This window comes from Eleutherodactylus coqui, chromosome 1 (genome assembly GCF_035609145.1).
Source record: "Eleutherodactylus coqui strain aEleCoq1 chromosome 1, aEleCoq1.hap1, whole genome shotgun sequence".
NCBI classification, from domain to species: Eukaryota; Metazoa; Chordata; class Amphibia; order Anura; family Eleutherodactylidae; genus Eleutherodactylus; species Eleutherodactylus coqui.
In genome coordinates, this window is record NC_089837.1 from 112,385,757 (window position 1) to 112,403,810 (window position 18,054).

At 43.7% G+C, this 18,054-nt stretch overlaps 1 protein-coding gene across 1 annotated transcript; it reads left to right on the plus strand.

Annotated features, from left to right (window-relative positions):
• The first annotated feature begins 872 nt into the window (after window positions 1-872).
• On the plus strand, window positions 873-10,754 carry TM4SF1 (transmembrane 4 L six family member 1). Its single transcript, XM_066599144.1, has 5 exons — window positions 873-1,152; window positions 5,365-5,454; window positions 5,540-5,685; window positions 7,951-8,137; window positions 9,572-10,754. Exons 1-5 carry the CDS (start codon window positions 976-978, stop codon window positions 9,584-9,586), a joined length of 615 nt encoding a protein of 204 aa, XP_066455241.1. The 5' UTR covers window positions 873-975; the 3' UTR covers window positions 9,587-10,754.
• Window positions 10,755-18,054: the final 7,300 nt, after the last annotated feature.

Below are 18,054 nucleotides of genomic sequence, written 5' to 3' on the forward strand. Positions count from 1 at the left end.
TAATTTTCCGCATACTACATGCTAGATATGCCCATTGTTTACTATGGGTGCGTAATCAACGCTGTTATGGGCGGCATATATACACACCATTGTGAAGCAACAGCATGCGTGAGATACGCTCTCTTGCACAGTACAATATCGCTGCGATATGCGGTGATATTACTCTTATGCGCCCATGACAATCGTGGCTGTATAATGGGATGAAAAATACACAGATTTCAATGGTTTCGTTTCACTAGCCACATTCTCGCCCATTAATACGACATGCGAGGAAAATTGGGCAGGACATTATCTTCCTGCTGTTCTTTCCAAACTTGTGCGCGCTAGCACGGAGTTTGAAAAGTTCAAGAAAAAAATAAGAACTCTCGTTCATGCACGACACTCCGTAGCGACGAGATTAGTTGCGCTTACGCCCATGTGTTTTTGCCCTAAATTATAATCACCACCCTTTGAATTACAGCTGCCTGTAGACCTTAATGGACACAGAAAATACTTATGACCTAATATATACCATAGGAGGGCCTCCGGGGATAGGAAAGCGTGCACAGAATTTACCAATGCAGGCGCATTCTGTGTTGCCGACAACAGGTAGTGGAAACAAAGGCTCAGAGCTTGTAATCACTGGGTAAATTACAGAGAACATTAGTAAGTCTGCAAACACACATCACATGAGAATGAAAACTACTTAGGGAAATGTGACATCACAGTTTTGGCTCAGATAGTTTTCCCAAGTTGTAATGTAAATACGTTTATGTTACCCCGCCTTTTTTCTTCATACGTAGCTGGTAAGTTCCCAAAAAAAATCCACCTGCTCATCTTGTGTCGTAAGCAGGTTGTGCTTGTATTAATAGGTCTCACCTTGGTGACTAACAAAGTTCTGGGTATTTAAGCCTCAGAACAAAAGGTTCATTCTATATTCATCCACGCCTGTATCTGCAAAGGATATAGCAGATCCCCAACACAGGAGCAGCAAAAATGTGTTTTGGAAGATGTGCAAAGTGCGTTGGATTTCTCCTTCTCATTCTGGCAGTATGTTCTATTATTGCTAACCTCCTTTTATACTTTCCCAATGGGGAAACGAGGTTCGCCCGGGAAAACCACCTGTCTAGATACGTATGGTTTTTTGAAGGTCTCGCAGGAGCTGGACTTCTTGTAAGTATTTTTTCTTTTGTATAGTAACACTGCAAAAGTTGGAATTTAATTGTTTTTATTTCAAAGTCCTTAAAGTGCATTTTCACTGGGTTGTGGTACTGCAGCTGAGAACACAGTTTTTCCATGATGCAGTAAGGGTGCCTTCAGACGAGCATATTTTAGCGTATTTTATCCCTATAGGAAAAAAAGATGCTTGTCACTTTTTTTTGATGGTCAAGACGACACTTGTGACTTAAATTTATCTATTTTACCATGACTTTTTTTTTTCAATTTAAATGTATGTATTTTGGGCTGAAAATCATTTTCGTGATAGGGATTAATTACAAATATCACACTGTTTGACTTCTGCAGCTTCTATATATCACTGCATGCAAGGAGCCGCATAATGCCTTTCAATAGCAGATCGGTTAGTGATCTCTTCCCGCAGCTCAGTCTCTGGTCCCTTCTCTCTTCTCCTGAATAATCTTCTAAGCTAATTTATGACCAAAGCAAAGTTCATCAGATGATAAGAAATAGAAGCTGCAGAAGCTAAATCTTTAATGAAACCCTAATGCAAAACTGATTTTCAGCCCAAAATGCACCCAGCTATTTTCCTAGCCTTTATCATTTAGGATACTAAGTATATAGAACAGCTAGCAATGAGACTCTAGAGTAGTGCATGAGACAGTATCACAAGTTGTAAACTGATTTATATTAGCCTTTGTCTACTGCTATAGATAGGGTTCAGGTTTTCTTAATCAATATCCTGTATTCTGATGACAGATTTGCAGAGTAACTGCAGGAAGTAGGCTTGGGAGCTTATTATCAGATAGTGGTGTAGCTATAGGGGTTTCAGGGGTCACAATTGTGACCAGGTCCCTAAGCCAGGGGGACCCAAAGGCACTCCTCGCCACAGAGTTAGAGGACCTCCATCACTAAACTCCATCCTGCAGTGCACATCATCATCACCTGTGCGCAAAGCAGTGCTTACAACGCTATATCCATACTTGACATCCTCTTCCAATGTTCGGAGCTTCAGAAAACTTGGGCCCCCTGTCCACGGCAATGACGGAATAGCACCAGGAATATTCCGCTGCGGGGGATGAGTGGGGGAGCGTTGAAAGGTCTCAGCGGTGAGCCTATCTGACAGATAGGCTCACCACGGAGAACTGCGGCATGCCACGATTTGAGTACCACGAGCGGAGAATCGCTATGATTCTCCGCTCATGGACAGAGGGCTGTGCTTTCCATAGCAACGCTATGAAAAGTGTGCACTGCGTTACTCATTACCCCAGAGCTATTCGGTTATATTGATTTCTGCTGCGTGAAACAATCCGTGGCATGTTCTAATTGCCGTGGGAATATGCACAGCCGTCTTCCATTGCGGTCGGTTGCGTCATCCGGAACTGCGTATGCACGCCGGCTCGAGGGACAGGAACAGCACAGCAGATGCAGAGGTGAGTATGAGGGTTTTGGGAGTGCCGTGGCAGACTCCGCTGCAATTTACCGCTAGTGGAGTCCGCCACACTGAGAGGAGACGGGAGGAGTTGAGGTACAGATGTAGCGCTGTAATGATGATGTGTGCTGTGGGATGGTGGTGGCTTCGGAGGCCACAGAGTGAGCACAATTGTGGCCGGCTGTCCATGGGCATTGCGACATACCGCGGCGGGAGCCGCTACAAGGGAGCACTGATGTCACCGCGATTTTCCGCGATGAACCTATCATTATGCTGCCATTGGCTATTTTTGGCACTTTCACTGAAATGAATGGAGCTGTGACCAAGCATGCGCACTGCTGCTCCATTCAAGTTGTCAGTCTCTCAGAGTTCATGGGACCCCAGTTCTGCTGATTAGTGGGGGCTCCAGCGTTCAGACCCTAACCAATCAGCTAGTTATCCTCCATCCTATTGATAAGGGTTAACTTAATGTTGTCAGAATACCCCTTTAAATATTACAGTATAGCTTGCAACCAGTTCTGAGGACTAATGTACAGGACACACCCGGGTTATAGATATATGTCTACTCCAGAAACCTTCCTTTCTGTTTTAAACAATACAAAAGTTTCATCCAACTGGAAATTTTTAAGCAGGTACAGTACACGTGACTCTGCTCTCCTCTAACGTGTCTGTGCACGTTGGTGAAATTAATAATATCTGTTCTCTAAACAGACCCGTTATGTCTTCAGTAATAACAATAACCTTCCTAAAGGGTGTAACAAAATAAAGAAACGTACAATTTAAGTGCTAACAAAAACTATTATTCACAGTTGTGTGTCTTTATGTCACGTGAAGCTGCTTTCTTCTGAGATCAGGTGTGTCTCTGTACCTACATAATATGTATACAATGTTAACTAGTTCCACCTTATTAAATGTAATATCTGCAGAGACTGTTTAGTTTCCGTTCAAACCAAAAATATAGACAGAATAGTGTTAATACATATTGTATATTATACATTCAGTCAGGGGTGTAGCTAAAGGCTCATGGGCCCGGGTGCAAAAGTTTATCTTGTGGCCCTCCAACTTCTCTTAACCCTTTTAATGCAGAGATGTAACTTGAAGCTCCTGGGCCCCAATGCAAAATCTGTAACAGGGCCCCCAACTGTAATGCTTTATTCATAGTACTGGGCTCCCTATATGGAGAAGAGAGGACTTATGGGCCCCCTAAGGCTCCTGGGCCCGGGTGCAACCGTATCCCCTGCATCCCCTATAGTTGCGCCAGTGTATTCAGTAGAGTATTGTCTTTCGAGATGGTGTCAACACTTGCCAAAACTAGGCAGATGCTAGAGAACACTCTACTTAGAGGGATCTACTGCCTCTGTGTGTAGAGGTGATTTTCTATGCATTTGTCCAGCTGTGATAGTATGTACCATGAGGATTCCACTTCAAGTTGTGCAACTGTACAATTTTTCTACAGTGCTGCTGCTTTTTTACTGGTGTGATACTATTGAATGCACACCACCCACCTGGTGGTGCACCACCATGGCAGTAGGTCTGTGTGTGAAGCTGAGGCTAGCCAACTGCCATATTCTTGTTTCCCCTCACATCTACCATTGTGAGAGAGTCAAAAGCCCCCATACACATTAGATGGTTGGCCATTCCTGCTGAAATCAGGAGGTTCAACCAGCATTTGTCTAATGTGTGTGGCCACCTTAAGACGGCCCAAAGACAGGCGTCTACTGTTGATCTAATGCCAGCCTAGATTGTTTAATAACTGTTATGTGATGTACATTTAGAGGATCAGTCATGTGGACAAAACCTAACATAACATTGGCCCTTTAGACATGGGCCATGGTCCAGAGATCATGACCTTTGGAACTTTTTTGAAGACTATGCAAATGCCTACCATCGTCTGTCCTGTACATTGTAAAGCTTCAGCAAGAAAACTTCCAGAGGTCCAAATCTCTAGATAAGGGTTCTCTTCCACAGTTAGAGCAGAATCTCTTAATTCATGAAGAACAATCTTCATTTATAGAGCAATTTGAAATCAATGATGCAAACTTTTTAAGCTTAGCTATCCCATAAAAAAATTACAAGGACTTTTGGGAGCCATTTAAACAGCTTGGTCTCTAGAAACCATAACCATGGTATACAACGTTAGGCTGGTTTGCCTTGGACCCACCGTAGTAACCATTCTGAGGGCCTGCCATCAATTAATACAAAACTTGTGTATGTCCACTTGTTAATTACATCACATATTATGCTGTCATCCTTGTGTACATAGGTCACATTATTAATAAATTAAACTTAGGAAACCTATAAGAATAGACGCTAGCAGCACGTCATGGGCTTCAAGTCATCTTTATATGCTCCTGCTTGTCCCTTGGAGCCTATTTTTGTGTCAAAACGAAGGCCTACCGGAGGATCCTCTTGAACTCTAGTGAGCTAGCATGATCTTGCTACATAACACTTTGTTGACTACAAATACTGTAAACCAAGATATTCCTGTCAGGCTGGATTTATGTACCAACTGACCACATTTCGTAACTGCAATGCTCATTCTGGAACGTTCTGGTGAGTGTCTTTCACTCATATGTTGGACACCCTTGCATTTGGCAAATTAAAAAGGTAATCACATTAGATGCCAACTACTCTTCAAAAAACTATGTAGCAATTAGAATTAGCTATTGGTTACCAGGGATGTTTTCTTCTGAATAGGTCAAGTCTAAGAGTTGTGCACATGGATTTGTCACTATCATGTAGATCATAACTTTTCGGGATGTTTTGTTGTTTTCTAGATGCTGATTCCAGCATTTGTCTGCATTGGACTGGAAGAAGAGGATTGCTGTGGATGTTGTGGCCATAGGAGCTGTGGGAGAAGCTGTGCAGTAAGTTGTTTGACATTTAGTGACTGACGCTTATTTCCAATCGGCACCAGATATAACAGACACTAACAATCATTCTTTATTACAGATGCTCGGATCTGTTGTGGCTGCATTAATTGGAGTTGCTGGTGGTGGATATTGTCTCATCATTTCGGCACTTGGCTTAGCAGAAGGACCATATTGTCTACAAAGTAACGGGATGTGGGGATATCCATTCAGAAATACGAATGCTCAGTATGTATCTTTTTTCTCCAAACTCTTAATAGAAAGATACCTGATCCCTCTGTGTCATGACATCCTTCACTGGGGACATTCGGGAAGCCATCATACACATGAGATAGTCAACTGATCCCATCAAACTGGCAGATTCATCTGCTTTTTATCTCAAGTACAGATAGCTTAGGGCCTTTTTACACTGAATGATAATTGTTCACATTCTCGCTGGATCATGGGAATCTGAATGATAATCATTAGGACAATCTCACACAAGCGGTTTTTGATGCAGATGATGCATGCGTGAAATACGCAGCACTAAACCTCCATTTATTTTAATGGGGCTTCTCTAACTAGTATTTTTACACTGCATGTTACATGTGTGCAAAATCGCAAGCGTCGTGTCCTATTTTCGGTGTTTTAGTGGGTATTTCACGCCCTAAATCGTCCATTGAAATGAATAGGGTGCAAAAAAAACCTCAGTAAATACTCAATCTTCTTTACGCAGGCTACTATGCTCACGGGAGGGGGAAAAAAGTTATCAGCTTGCTTACCTGCGTTGTTACTGTGCAAAAATATGCAGTAAAAACACAGGCAAATGTGCAGAAAAATGAGGCTCTGAGCACAATAAAACACTGCATAAAAAAACGCAGCATTTTTACATACTCTCATGTGACAGTGGCCTTAACGCAATGGGATATGATGGTGTGCCGTGCCATCAGGGTGGTTTATTACCCTTTGAAGTACTTTACAATGGGTTTTGTTGTGATAAGATAAGAGAATAATACCTTTTTAATGGGCTAAGCTAAGGTAACTTTCTGCGCCATACTATTACAATCAAGGTAAAATTTGTTCCATCTGTTCATGGCCAGCTCTGAAGCCAAATCAGACTGTTCTGCACTGATAATCCAACTTGCTGAGACTACAAATTTTGTGGTCAAGGTCCAGATAGTTGGACTGTTATAAAATATACATCATAATTATATCCTTACCTCCCAGCCATTTCACCCCTGCAAAACCTGTTACAAATGCAAATTAATGTAATTACTATGCTTCCATGCTCCTCTAGGTCCTCCAACTTACTAGTAAGGGCTTATTCAGATGGGCGTATATCGTTGGGTTTCTACGCCCGGCTGATACACACTGCCCCTCTCTGCAAGGTGGGGAGTCGGGACGGGAAAAGAGCTAGTGCACTGAGCTACTGCCCCTCACCATTGTCTGCAATGGGAGGGGCGGGACGGGGCAGAACTTAGCTCTCACCCTGCAGAGAGGGGCAGTGTATATCAGCGGGGTGTGAAAACCAGACCGATATACGCCCATCTGAATAAGCCCAAAAAGGTATTCACTAAAATATATACCCGTAGATCCTTCTATTTTCAGGCTTCCCAAAAAAATTGAACTTGACTTGAGTTAAAAGAAAATAGGTTAACATTGATTTTTGAAGAAGATTATAAATATACACTGCTCAAAAAATTAAGGGAACACTTAAGCATCATAATATCATCATAATATCATAATAAGTCACTTAAACTTCAGGGATATCAATCTATCCGATTAGGAAGCATCGATTTTACCTGCTTTGGTGCAATAGGTGCACTTAAGGGGCAACAGCAAGACTATCCCTGAAAAAGGGAATGGTTTTGCAGGTGGTGGCCATAGACAATTACTTTCTCCTCATCCTTCCTGGCTGTTTTTCTGTAGTTTTACCTTTTGCTAGTGTCCTTGTCACTACTGGTAGCATAAGGCGGTACCCACAGCCCAATAAGGTTGCACAGGTAGTCCTGCTCCTCCAGCATGGCACACTCATGCCATTGCAATAAGGTTTGCTGTGTTTCTTAGCATAGACTCAAGAGCGTGGAGCAGATGCCAGGACATGGATGGTTATATGAGGAGAGCTCAACAGGCCCATAGAAGGGCATCAGGCCACATCAGTACTGGTATCTGCTCCTTTGTGCAAGGAGGAACAGGGGGAGCACTGCAAATGTCCTACAAAATGATCTCTTCTGGGCAGCTCGGGTGGCACCAGAATTGCCAGGTCTCCCACTGGCACCACATTATCTTCAGGCAGGATGACCCTGAGCCCATGTGACAGATGTAAAAGGGTCTAGGGATGCCATAGTGAGGATTTTACTGCCTATAACATCATTCAGCATGACTGGTTTGTAGGCAAAGTGTTCCCTTAATTTTTTAAGAAAAGTTTTCCATTAATTTTTGTGTGCTTTTTATTTTAAGTCTGATGGTTTTTATATTCCTAACCTCACATAACTTAACATTTCTATTTTGCAGCTACTTGTCTGACCACTCAACTTGGTCCCAGTGTCAAGAACCACATAATGTTGTTGTATGGAATGTCACCCTCTTCTCCATCCTGTTGGGTTTGTCTGGAATCGCAATTATTTTGTGCGTAATTCAGGTCATCAATGGTTTAATTGGAGGAATATGTGGAGCTTGTTGTTGTCCAGAGAAAACTCAGGTAATTGAAGGCATATCTCATAGTTGTCCATACATGTTACAATGATTGTGTGAAAAGTATAACTGTGTTTATAAGATTTATAAGATGGAACAGATGTATAGATGTATATGGGGCTAGCATTAAGTATTGTATATAAAAGGGTTGTCCCACGAAGATAACTCCTTTCCATAGTAGGCTTGGCCTACTTGGAGCCCAATTGGAATAGTTGCCATGCCCTACTACTTTCTTTAGAGAGAACAGCTGATTGCCGGTGGTTTCAGAAGCCAGATCACATGATCCCAAAGTTAGGTTAAATTATAAAGGGGTTGAATTGATGAGATAGACCCTTATTAAATGTCATCTATATCTCACAATGTCATGTATCATTAGATAACCATTAGAGATGAGCGAGTGTACTCGGATAAGCACTACTCGCTCGAGTAATGTGCTTTATCCGAGTATCGCTGTGCTCAGGGCTAAAGATTCGGGTGCCGCTGCGGCTGACAGGTGAGTCGCAGCGGGGAGCAGGGGAGAGCGGGCGGGAGAGGAGAGAAAGATCTTACCTCCGTTCCTCCCCGCTCTCCCCTGCAGCTCCCCACTCCGTGCCGGCACCCGAATCTTCAGGGACGAGCACAGCGATACTCGGATAAAGCCAATTACTCGAGCGAGTAGTGCTTATCCGAGTACGCTCGCTCATCTCTAATAACCATCCAACTCATTTTTGAATGTTGTAATAATATTTCCATTACTACCTCTTAAACCAGGATATTCCATAGCCTGACTACTTTGACTTTGTCACACAGAAAAGCATTGTAAGTCATATGTATAACAAGTAAATGCAAAAAATGTCACATAGAGGAGGATGCAAAGTACAGTATGGAATCAGGACAAGACTAGAGATGAGCGAGCATACTCGATAAGGCAAAGTACTCGAGCGAGTAGTGCCTTATTCGAGTACCTGCCCGCTCGTCTCTAAAGATTCGGCTGCCGGCGTGGGTGACAGGTGAGTTGTGGCGGTGAGCAGGGGGAAGAGAGGGAGAGAGAGATCTCCCCTCCGTTCCTCCCCGCTTTCCCCCGCCACTCCCCGCCCCCTGCCGGCACCCGAATCTTTAGAGACGAGCGGGCAGGTACCAGAAGAAGGCACTACTCACTCGAGTAGTTTGCCTTATCGAGTATGCTCGCTCATCTCTAGACAAGACACATAATACACTATCCATGAGGGAAGACACGAACTTTACCCTTGGCAGCGCTCTTCCTTAAATGCAAGGAGTAGATATAAAATGCAGTTCTGCTCAGTTTCTAGATTTTTTTATCAGACAGAAAACATTAAAAGTTGCCTAAGCATTTACATTATTAGATATTTTTTGTATTACCAGATAAATCTCTTTTTTCTGCTTTGAGTCAGATGAGTCATTACAATTGCTTAAAGTTAATCTTTTTTTATTCTTTTTGTAGCAATATGCTTGCTGATTGATGAAGATTACTGGAATACGTGAAGAGCTACATTGTAGTTTTGTTATGTAACTTGTATATGCTATTGTACAGAATTATGTATTTAATATCTTTGCTCCTTGGATATGAAGTGAATGTAACTTTTTATACTGAGAGTGTTCAAACTGAATGATAATAAAGAAGAAGATAAAGTGTTGGGTTGGTTTTATTGAAGAAATACTGCAAAATATCTCCAGAAACCACCCATTTCTTATTGTGGAGACATCTAAAACTCCTATTGTTGCCCTGATCCATTGATTGCTACAACTTGCTACTGATTGGTCTTAACTTCACTAAACGTTCCCCTCTACAATCCATCCAGAACGCAGCAGCCAGGCTTATCTTTTTGTCCACCCGCTACACTGATGCCTTCACCCTAGTATACAATACATCACCCTCATCCATAAAGCTCTCCACAGTGCTGCACTGCCCTATATCTCCTCTCTCATCCCTGTCTACCATCCTACCATTGCTGTCTATTCTGCTAATGACCTTACACTAATTGTCCATCTCCCACATTTTTCCCAAGCTGTACCAGTTCTCTGGAATCTGCTACACCAGACTGGATAATTTACAACAGCGGCATTTTTAAGCGCGCCCTAAAAGCACATCTTTTTAGGGAGGCCTACCATATTGCCTAATCTTTCTCCATTTACCCTATTTATACAATCCCATTTAGGACCTGACCACTTTATCCCAGCGTATCCCTGATAGCCCATACACTCAAATGCACTTCATATCCGTACATACAGATACTGGCTGGTGACCGGCTCATACAGCTTTATGTATACTACCTTATTTTTTTAAGAGATGGCTGGCCCATTGTACAGAACAAGCACTTGTACCTCTTGTGTCACCGCTATTTCCTCATAGTCTGTAAGCTCTTAGAGCAGGACGATCACCCATTATTCAAACTGTCTATTGGCTTAAAACTGTTCATTAAGTATTGTTCAACTTGTCTATTGGTTTAATACTCCCTCTGACTTGTAAAGTGCTGCGCAATGTGTTGGCGGTACACAAATAAAGACTATTACCACATTGTAATATTGTGTAATGCAGAAACTAAGCTAGTTAAAGGAAACTCTTAAACAGAATGCGTCATCAGAAAATTACCTATAATTAAAGATTTGATTTAATGTTAAACATATTTTTTAAGAATTTGTGGTGATTTATTTTACTTTACATGTCAACATGCATATTTTACTTATTAAGTTATTTTTTTAATCCTGAAATCTTGTAGTTTTCACACTGGCCAATGAGATTCATAATGGGCTAACACTTTCTATTCTGTAGAGATTACTTTTCAGCAGTCATAGTTACTGGCAGGATTACAATGAAAGATACCACCTTTATAAAGATAACACAGGATTAACCATTCACAATAGGTCTCGGTCACAGCTCACCTCCTTCCCCTCCCTGCAAAATGACATCAGCACAGGCCACAGAGCATACTTATAACACACTCCCATAGAAGTCAATGCATTTTCAGACTACAGAGTGCTATGTCCCATTTTGCTGCTGTAAAACATATATCACAATGTTGTTCACAGGATCTCAGGCAAGATGGTCACTTTCATATTACAAATTTTTCATACTGCAATATCATTAACAAGGATGGACAACCATAGAGAGCCTGCGCTCTACTACATGAGGTAGATGCATGTGCCAGCTGCTTACTGCTAACATTTCATGTCTAAGGTGAACACTAGTCCACTGAATGATATGTGTACTCATATCCCAATATACATCCATTTACATATACATACTGCATATTGTGAGTGTGTGAAGCTGGACGGAACTTGTGAGCTGCCCAAACCATGGAAAGATTACCGGACCCACACTCAAGTCGAGGTAACTGTATAAGGAGCGCTCATAGCTGAGAAGTGCAGTGTATATCTTGCAGGAACGTGGTGGATCAGTTGGAGAGGGATGTGGGCTAGACTCTTATCAAACCTTCATTCTTCTATAACCATAATTGCAGAGACTTGGGAAGACGAATTAACATGGTTATTGATAGCAAATTCAGCAAGAGGTAAGTAGGTGGCCCACTGAAACTGATTATCATAAACAAAAAGTCTTTGGTACTGGATTAATTCTTGATTCATGCATTCAGTTTGCCTGTTAGACTCAGGATGGAATGCAGAAGAGAAAGGCAAGTTAACATATACTGTAGGTTTTTGCAGAAAGCTCGCCAGAGGCGAGCAACAAACTGTACTCCTCTAACTGAGATAATATCCTCCGGAATTCCATGTAGCCAAACAATCTCTCTGATAAACAGTTCAGATAGTTGCTTGGCATCAGGTAATTTGCATATAGGAATGAAATGTGACATTTTGGAAAAACGATCAACTATGACCCAAATGATCCTGTTCCCATGCAAGAGAGGCACATCTATTGGACAGATGGGACCATGGCCTAGATGGAACAGTCCATCGACAGATGTGACCATGGCCTAGATGGAACAGGCACAGGGGGAAGAGCACCCACAGGACGTCTCCAGAGGCTCTTTTCCTTGGCGCAAACCGGGCATGCCGACACAAATGACCGGACATCCCTGGCCATATGAGGCTACCAATAAATCCTGGATAGTAGTTCCTGAGAACCCCTGATACCGTGATGACCAGCTAGGACTGAACCATGCATCTCCTCTAACACCTTTAACCTCAATGACAAAGGGACAAAAAGTTGGCCTTCCCGAAGGGCTTCAGGGCCCGACTGTTAAGCAGCGTGTATAAGAGGTGAAAGGTCGGAGGAGACAGCAGCAAGAACCTCCCCGGGGAAAAAAATACTCCCAGGCTCAGACTCTGAAGATTCCGGGGTACCAAAACTCTTAGGCAAGGCATCTGCCTTAACATTTTTTGAGCCGGGTCTGTAAGTCACCAAAAAGTTGAACCGTGAAAAGAACAAGGCCCAGCGGGCTTGCCAAGCATTCAACCAAGTCTTAGTGGAGTCTAGATAAATGAGGTTTTTATGGTCTGTGAGTACAGTGATCTGATGGAGTGCTCCTTCCAGAAAATGCCTCCATTCCTTAAACGCCCACTTAATAGCTAGTAATTCCTGGTTGCCTATGTCGTAATTTCGGTCCGTAGAGGAGAACTTCTTGAAAAAGTTGGCACAAGGTCTAAGGTTCGTGAGTGTGGAGGGACCTTGAGACAGTACTGCTCCAACTCCAAACTCGGAGGTGTCTACCTCCACCACAAACGAGCAAGATAGGTCAGGGTGGATGAGGAAAGGCACAGAAGAGAAGGCAGCCTTCAGGGTAGAGAAGGCCGCAAGAGTATCAGAAGACCAGGTACTCACATCAGCCCCCTTTCTGGTGAGATCCGTTAAAGGCTTAGCCTCCACGGAGAAGTTCTTAATAAATTTACGATAGTAGTTAGAGAACCCAAGGAAGCACTGTAGAGCTTTTAAGGTGACTGGCTAAGCCCACTCCATGATTGCTTTCACCTTTACCGGATCCATCTGAACATCGCATGGTGTAATGATGTACCCCAAGAATGATATTTTTGGACACCGAAAACACATTTCTCAAATTTAGCAAACAATTTGTTAGCCCTGAGGTGAGTCAGCACGGTTTCTAAATGTACACGGTGTGTCTCCCAGCCAGAGGAGAAAATCAGGATGTCATCCAGGTATACCATGACGAACACGCCAATGATATCCTGGAAAATGGAATTCATAAACCCTTGGAAAGTAGCTGGGGCATTACATAACCCAAAAGGCATCACGAGGTATTAGAAGTGGCCAAGAGGTGTATTAAAGGCCGTCTTCCACTCATTCCCTTTCCGTATATTGATTAGATCATAAGCTCCCCTCAGATCGAGCTTAGAGAACCACTGGCCCCAGAAACCTGATTGAGGAGATCGAGGATGAGAGGAAGAGCGTATTAGTTTCTGCCGGTTATTTTGTTGAGGTCTCTGTAATCAATACAGGGCCTGAGACCCCCGTCCTTCTTCTCGACGAAGAAAAACCTGGCACCAGTAGGGGACTACCATATTGCCCAATCTTTCTCCATTTACCCTATTTATATAATCCCATTCAAAACCTGACCAATTTATCACTCTGTATCCCTGATAGCCATTACACTCAAATGCACTTCATATCTGTACATACACAGATACTGGCTGGTGATTGGCTCATACAGCTTTATGTATACTACCTTAATTTTTTAAGAGATGGCTGGACCGTTGTACAGAACTAGCACTCGTACCTCTTGTGTCACCGCTAATTCCTCATAGTCTGTAAATGCATCACAGAAGGGGAAATAAAAAATTAAAAACAATCACAGAAAATGGCCATTACTTACTAGTGAGGAGTGCATATAGATGTATCCTCTCACCATGCAGGTAGCTGACTACCAAATGGAGGAGCAAATTACACCTGTGTAGGACACCGATAAGACAACCACTCACACTGCCTCTTGATAATGAGGGGGGTGGCTGCTTGGCGTACACTCCCACACATAGTGGATACAGGGTGCCAGACCATTCTGATATATGTAGTTCACCATGCAGACCAGCAACCTATTAATGACGCCATGATAATTCGGTGGGTTGTCCTGCATTTCCATCAGTGAACAACATTGGTACTGCCACCCTGGGCTCCCCCTGGAGTCTTAATGCTACACTGTGGGTTGTTAGCTGTTGGATGATAGCCAGGCAATTTTTCAAAAAGGGGACACTGAAAAGACCTTTCCATGACTGGAGTCCAGGCAGTTGGAAGTCCCTAGTCCTATCCGCAACCTCTGTCCCTACTTACTTGCCCCCCTAGGCTAGGCCCTAGGGCGACAACTGGGCGACAGTACCTAGGCTCACTAGGGATGCTGGACAGGAGTCAGACTCACAGACAAATACAGGAAAACAAACAAACACAAAAGCAGGTCAGGCAATCCGGGTCGGGAACAGGAGAGAATGGTACAAGGGGTCAGGCGAAGTCGAAGTCAGGTCCAAAGCAAGCAAGTCAAAACGGGGCATCAATTCAAGGTAACGCCGGTGTAGCTGGAGACCAAACATACACTGGCAAGGTCAGAAGGACACTGAGAAGTTTAAAAGGTGTCAGAACTGCCGCCCCAGCAGCTGATTGGGGAGGGGAGGCTGACAGCAGCAGGATCCAATCACAGGATGCTGGGAGAAACAGCCCCTGATGCTGCTAAAGACAGGCAGAGACAGAGCAAGCACGCCTGGGTATCATGGCTAGCTAGGCGCCTGCTCCCTGAGCACGGGAGTGTGCACCCAGAGCCGGTATCTAAGGTTATGGAGGCCAGGGGAGGTCACAAAGACCGGGGCTCACCTGTGCCGCAGCCCGGGTAATAGGAACGGCGGTGCGGCACGGAGACCCTGAGAGCCACGTGTCCTGACAGTACCCCACTTTCTACAGGGGAACACCGGACCCTTACGACCAGGAGCGGGTTTGAGAGGGAAGGCCCTGTGGAAGAGTCGGACAAGGCGTGGAGCATGAACATCTCTGGCTGGAACCAACATCCTATCCTCAGGGCCAAAGCCTCTCCAGTGGACCAGATATTGAATCAAGACCCGAACTCGTCTGGCGTCAACAATTTTCTCCACCTCATATTCTAATTCTCCTTGCACCAGCATAGGAGAGGGCGGGCAAAATTGGAGTCACAAATCTCTTTAGCAAACTTTTGTGGAAGACGTTGTGAACCTTCCAAGACCCAGGAAGAAATAATTTATATGCCACCAGGTTAACAACCTGAGAGATTGAAAATGGACCAATAAAACGAGTAACAAGTTTTAAGGATGGAACCTTAAGTCTCAAATTCTTAGAAGACACTAAAACCTGCTTCTCAACCACAAAAGGTGCAGAGATAGATGCGTCTTTTATTTGACTGCCTACCGTGATGACCATCTAGGACTGAGCCATGCATCTCCTCTAACACCTTCAACCTCAACGACAAAGGGACAAAACGTTTGCCTTCCCGAAGGGCTTCAGGATCCGACTGTTGAGCAGCGTGTATAAGAGGTGAAAGGTCGGAGGAGACAGAAGCAAGAACCTCCCTGGGGGAGAAAATACTCAGGCTCAGACTCTAAAGATTCTGGGGTACCAAAACTCCTAGAGAAGGCATCTGCCTTAACATTTTTTGAGCCGGGTCTCTAAGTCACCAAAAAGCTGAACCGTGAAAAGAACAAGGCCCAGCGGGCTTGCCAAGCATTCAACCTCTTAGCGGAGTCTAGATAAATGAGGTTTTTATGGTCTGTGAGTACAGTGATCTGATGGAGTGCTCCTTCCAGAAAATGCCTCCATTCCTTAAACGCCCACTTAATAGCTAGTAATTTCCAGTTGCCTATGTCGTAATTTCGTTCAGTGGAGGAGAACTTCTTGAAAAAGTTGGCACAAGGTCTAAGGTTCGTGAGTGTGGAGGGACCTTGAGACAGTACTGCTCCAACTCCAAACTCGGAGGTGTCTACCTCCACCACAAACGAGCAGGATAGGTCACTGTGGATGAGGACAGGCGCAGAAGAGAAGGCAGCCTTCAGGGTAGAGAAGGCCGCAAGAGCATCAGAAGACCAGGTACTCACATCAGCCCCCTTTTTGGTGAGATCCGTTAAAGGCTTAGCTACCACGGAGAAGTTCATAATAAATTTATGATAGTAGTTAGAGAACCCAAGGAAGCACTGTAGAGCTTTTAAGGTGACTGGCTGAGCGCACTCCGTGATCTCTTTCACCTTTACCGGATCTATCTGAACATCGCATGGTGTAATGATGTACCCCAAGAATGATATTTTCTGGACACCCGAAACCCATTCTCAAATTCAGCGAACAATTTTTTAGCCCTGAAACGAGTCAGCACGGTTTGTGAATGGACACGGTGTGTCTCCCAGCCAGAGGAGAAAATCAGGATGTCATCCAGGTATACCACGACGAACACGCCAATGATATCCTGGAAAATGGAATTCATAAACCCTTGGAAAGTAGCTGGGGCATTACATAAGCCAAAAGGCATCACAAGGTATTCGAAGTGGCCAAGAGGTGTATTAAAGGCTGTCTTCCACTCATCCCCTTTCCGTATATGGATTAGATCATAAGCTCCCCTCAGATCGAGCTTAGAGAACCTCTGGGCCCCAGAAACCTGATTGAGGAGATCGAGGATGAGAGGAAGAGCGTATTAGTTTCTGCCGGTTATTTTGTTGAGGTCTCTGTAATCAATATAGGGCCTGAGACCCCCGTCCTTCTTTTCGACAAAGAAAAACCTGGCACCAGTAGGGGACTACCATATTGCCCAATCTTTCTCCATTTACCCTATTTATACAATCCCATTCAGAACCTGACCATTTCATTTCTCTGTATCCCCGATAGCCATTACACTCAAATGCACTTCATATCTGTACATACAGATACTGGCTGGTGACCGGCTCACACAGCTTTATGTATTCTACCTTATTTTTTTAAGAGATGGCTGGCCCATTGTACAGAACAAGCACTTGTACCTCTTGTGTCACCGCTATTTCCTCATAGTCTGTAAGCTCTTAGAGCAGGACGATCACCCATTATTCAAACTGTCTATTGCCTTAAAACTGTTTATTAAGTATTGTTCAACTTGTCTATTGGTTTAATACTCCCTCTGACTTGTAAAGTGCTGCGCAATGTGTTGGCGGTACATAAATAAAGACTATTACCACATTGTAATATTGTGTAATACAGAAACTAAGCTAGTTAAAGGAAACTCAGCTGCTTAGGAAACTCTCAACAGTAAGCTGTGATCGTTCCTACTCTGCACCTTATCAGGTATTGTATTTTTGGCTCTTTTCCAGTGAAATATGTTTTTGTGTTCCCCCTCACCTCTGTGATTTTAATTTACTTTACAATGAGATAGTGTAGGTTCTGGAGAACGCGGTGTGGCCTTGCCGTTCGGCCCGTCAGCTTATACGTCTTGGCCAAAATGCTAACTAACACCCGCATTTTATTAGTGTGTATTAATATTTCCTTAATGCAGTTTGCTATAGACTCTGGGGGAGCCCAAGATGTCAGCCAGTGCGGCCCACTGTTGAGATACAGGGCAACCCACTGCCATGTCAGTGTGAGTTGTAATCCTGTATTGTGGGACGCACCCATCTATTGGCTGGCTTCTGTGGTATCATTCCCATTGCAGATTTAGTTGCATGCAGTCGCTCCTCCCCAATCTGGGCTGGGTTGAGTTAGTAACTGCATATAAGTCTGCAGTAGTTTAGCTCCTCTGGTTTATAGTCTGGCTTGCTGTATATTGTTAGGTTTTACGGCCATTGTGCCGACCCTACGACCATTGTGCCGACCCTACGGCCATTGTGCCTGCTTAGCGGTGATCGTGTCTGCTCTGCACCTTATCAGGTATTGCATTTTTGGCTCTTTTTCAGTGAAATATATTCTATTCTGTAGAGATTACTTTTCAGCAGTCATAGTTACTGGCAGGATTACAATAAAAGATACCACCTTTAAAAAGATAATACAGGATA

Bases quoted from the DNA above. Each gene is read 5' to 3' on its own strand.
- TM4SF1 (XM_066599144.1), top strand. From the start codon at position 976: ATGTGTTTTGGAAGATGTGCAAAGTGCGTTGGATTTCTCCTTCTCATT. The intron at 1,153-5,364 runs GTAAGTATTTTT...GTTGTTTTCTAG, and splicing joins TCGCAGGAGCTGGACTTCTT to ATGCTGATTCCAGCATTTGT. The intron at 5,686-7,950 runs GTATGTATCTTT...TCTATTTTGCAG, and splicing joins TTCAGAAATACGAATGCTCA to CTACTTGTCTGACCACTCAA.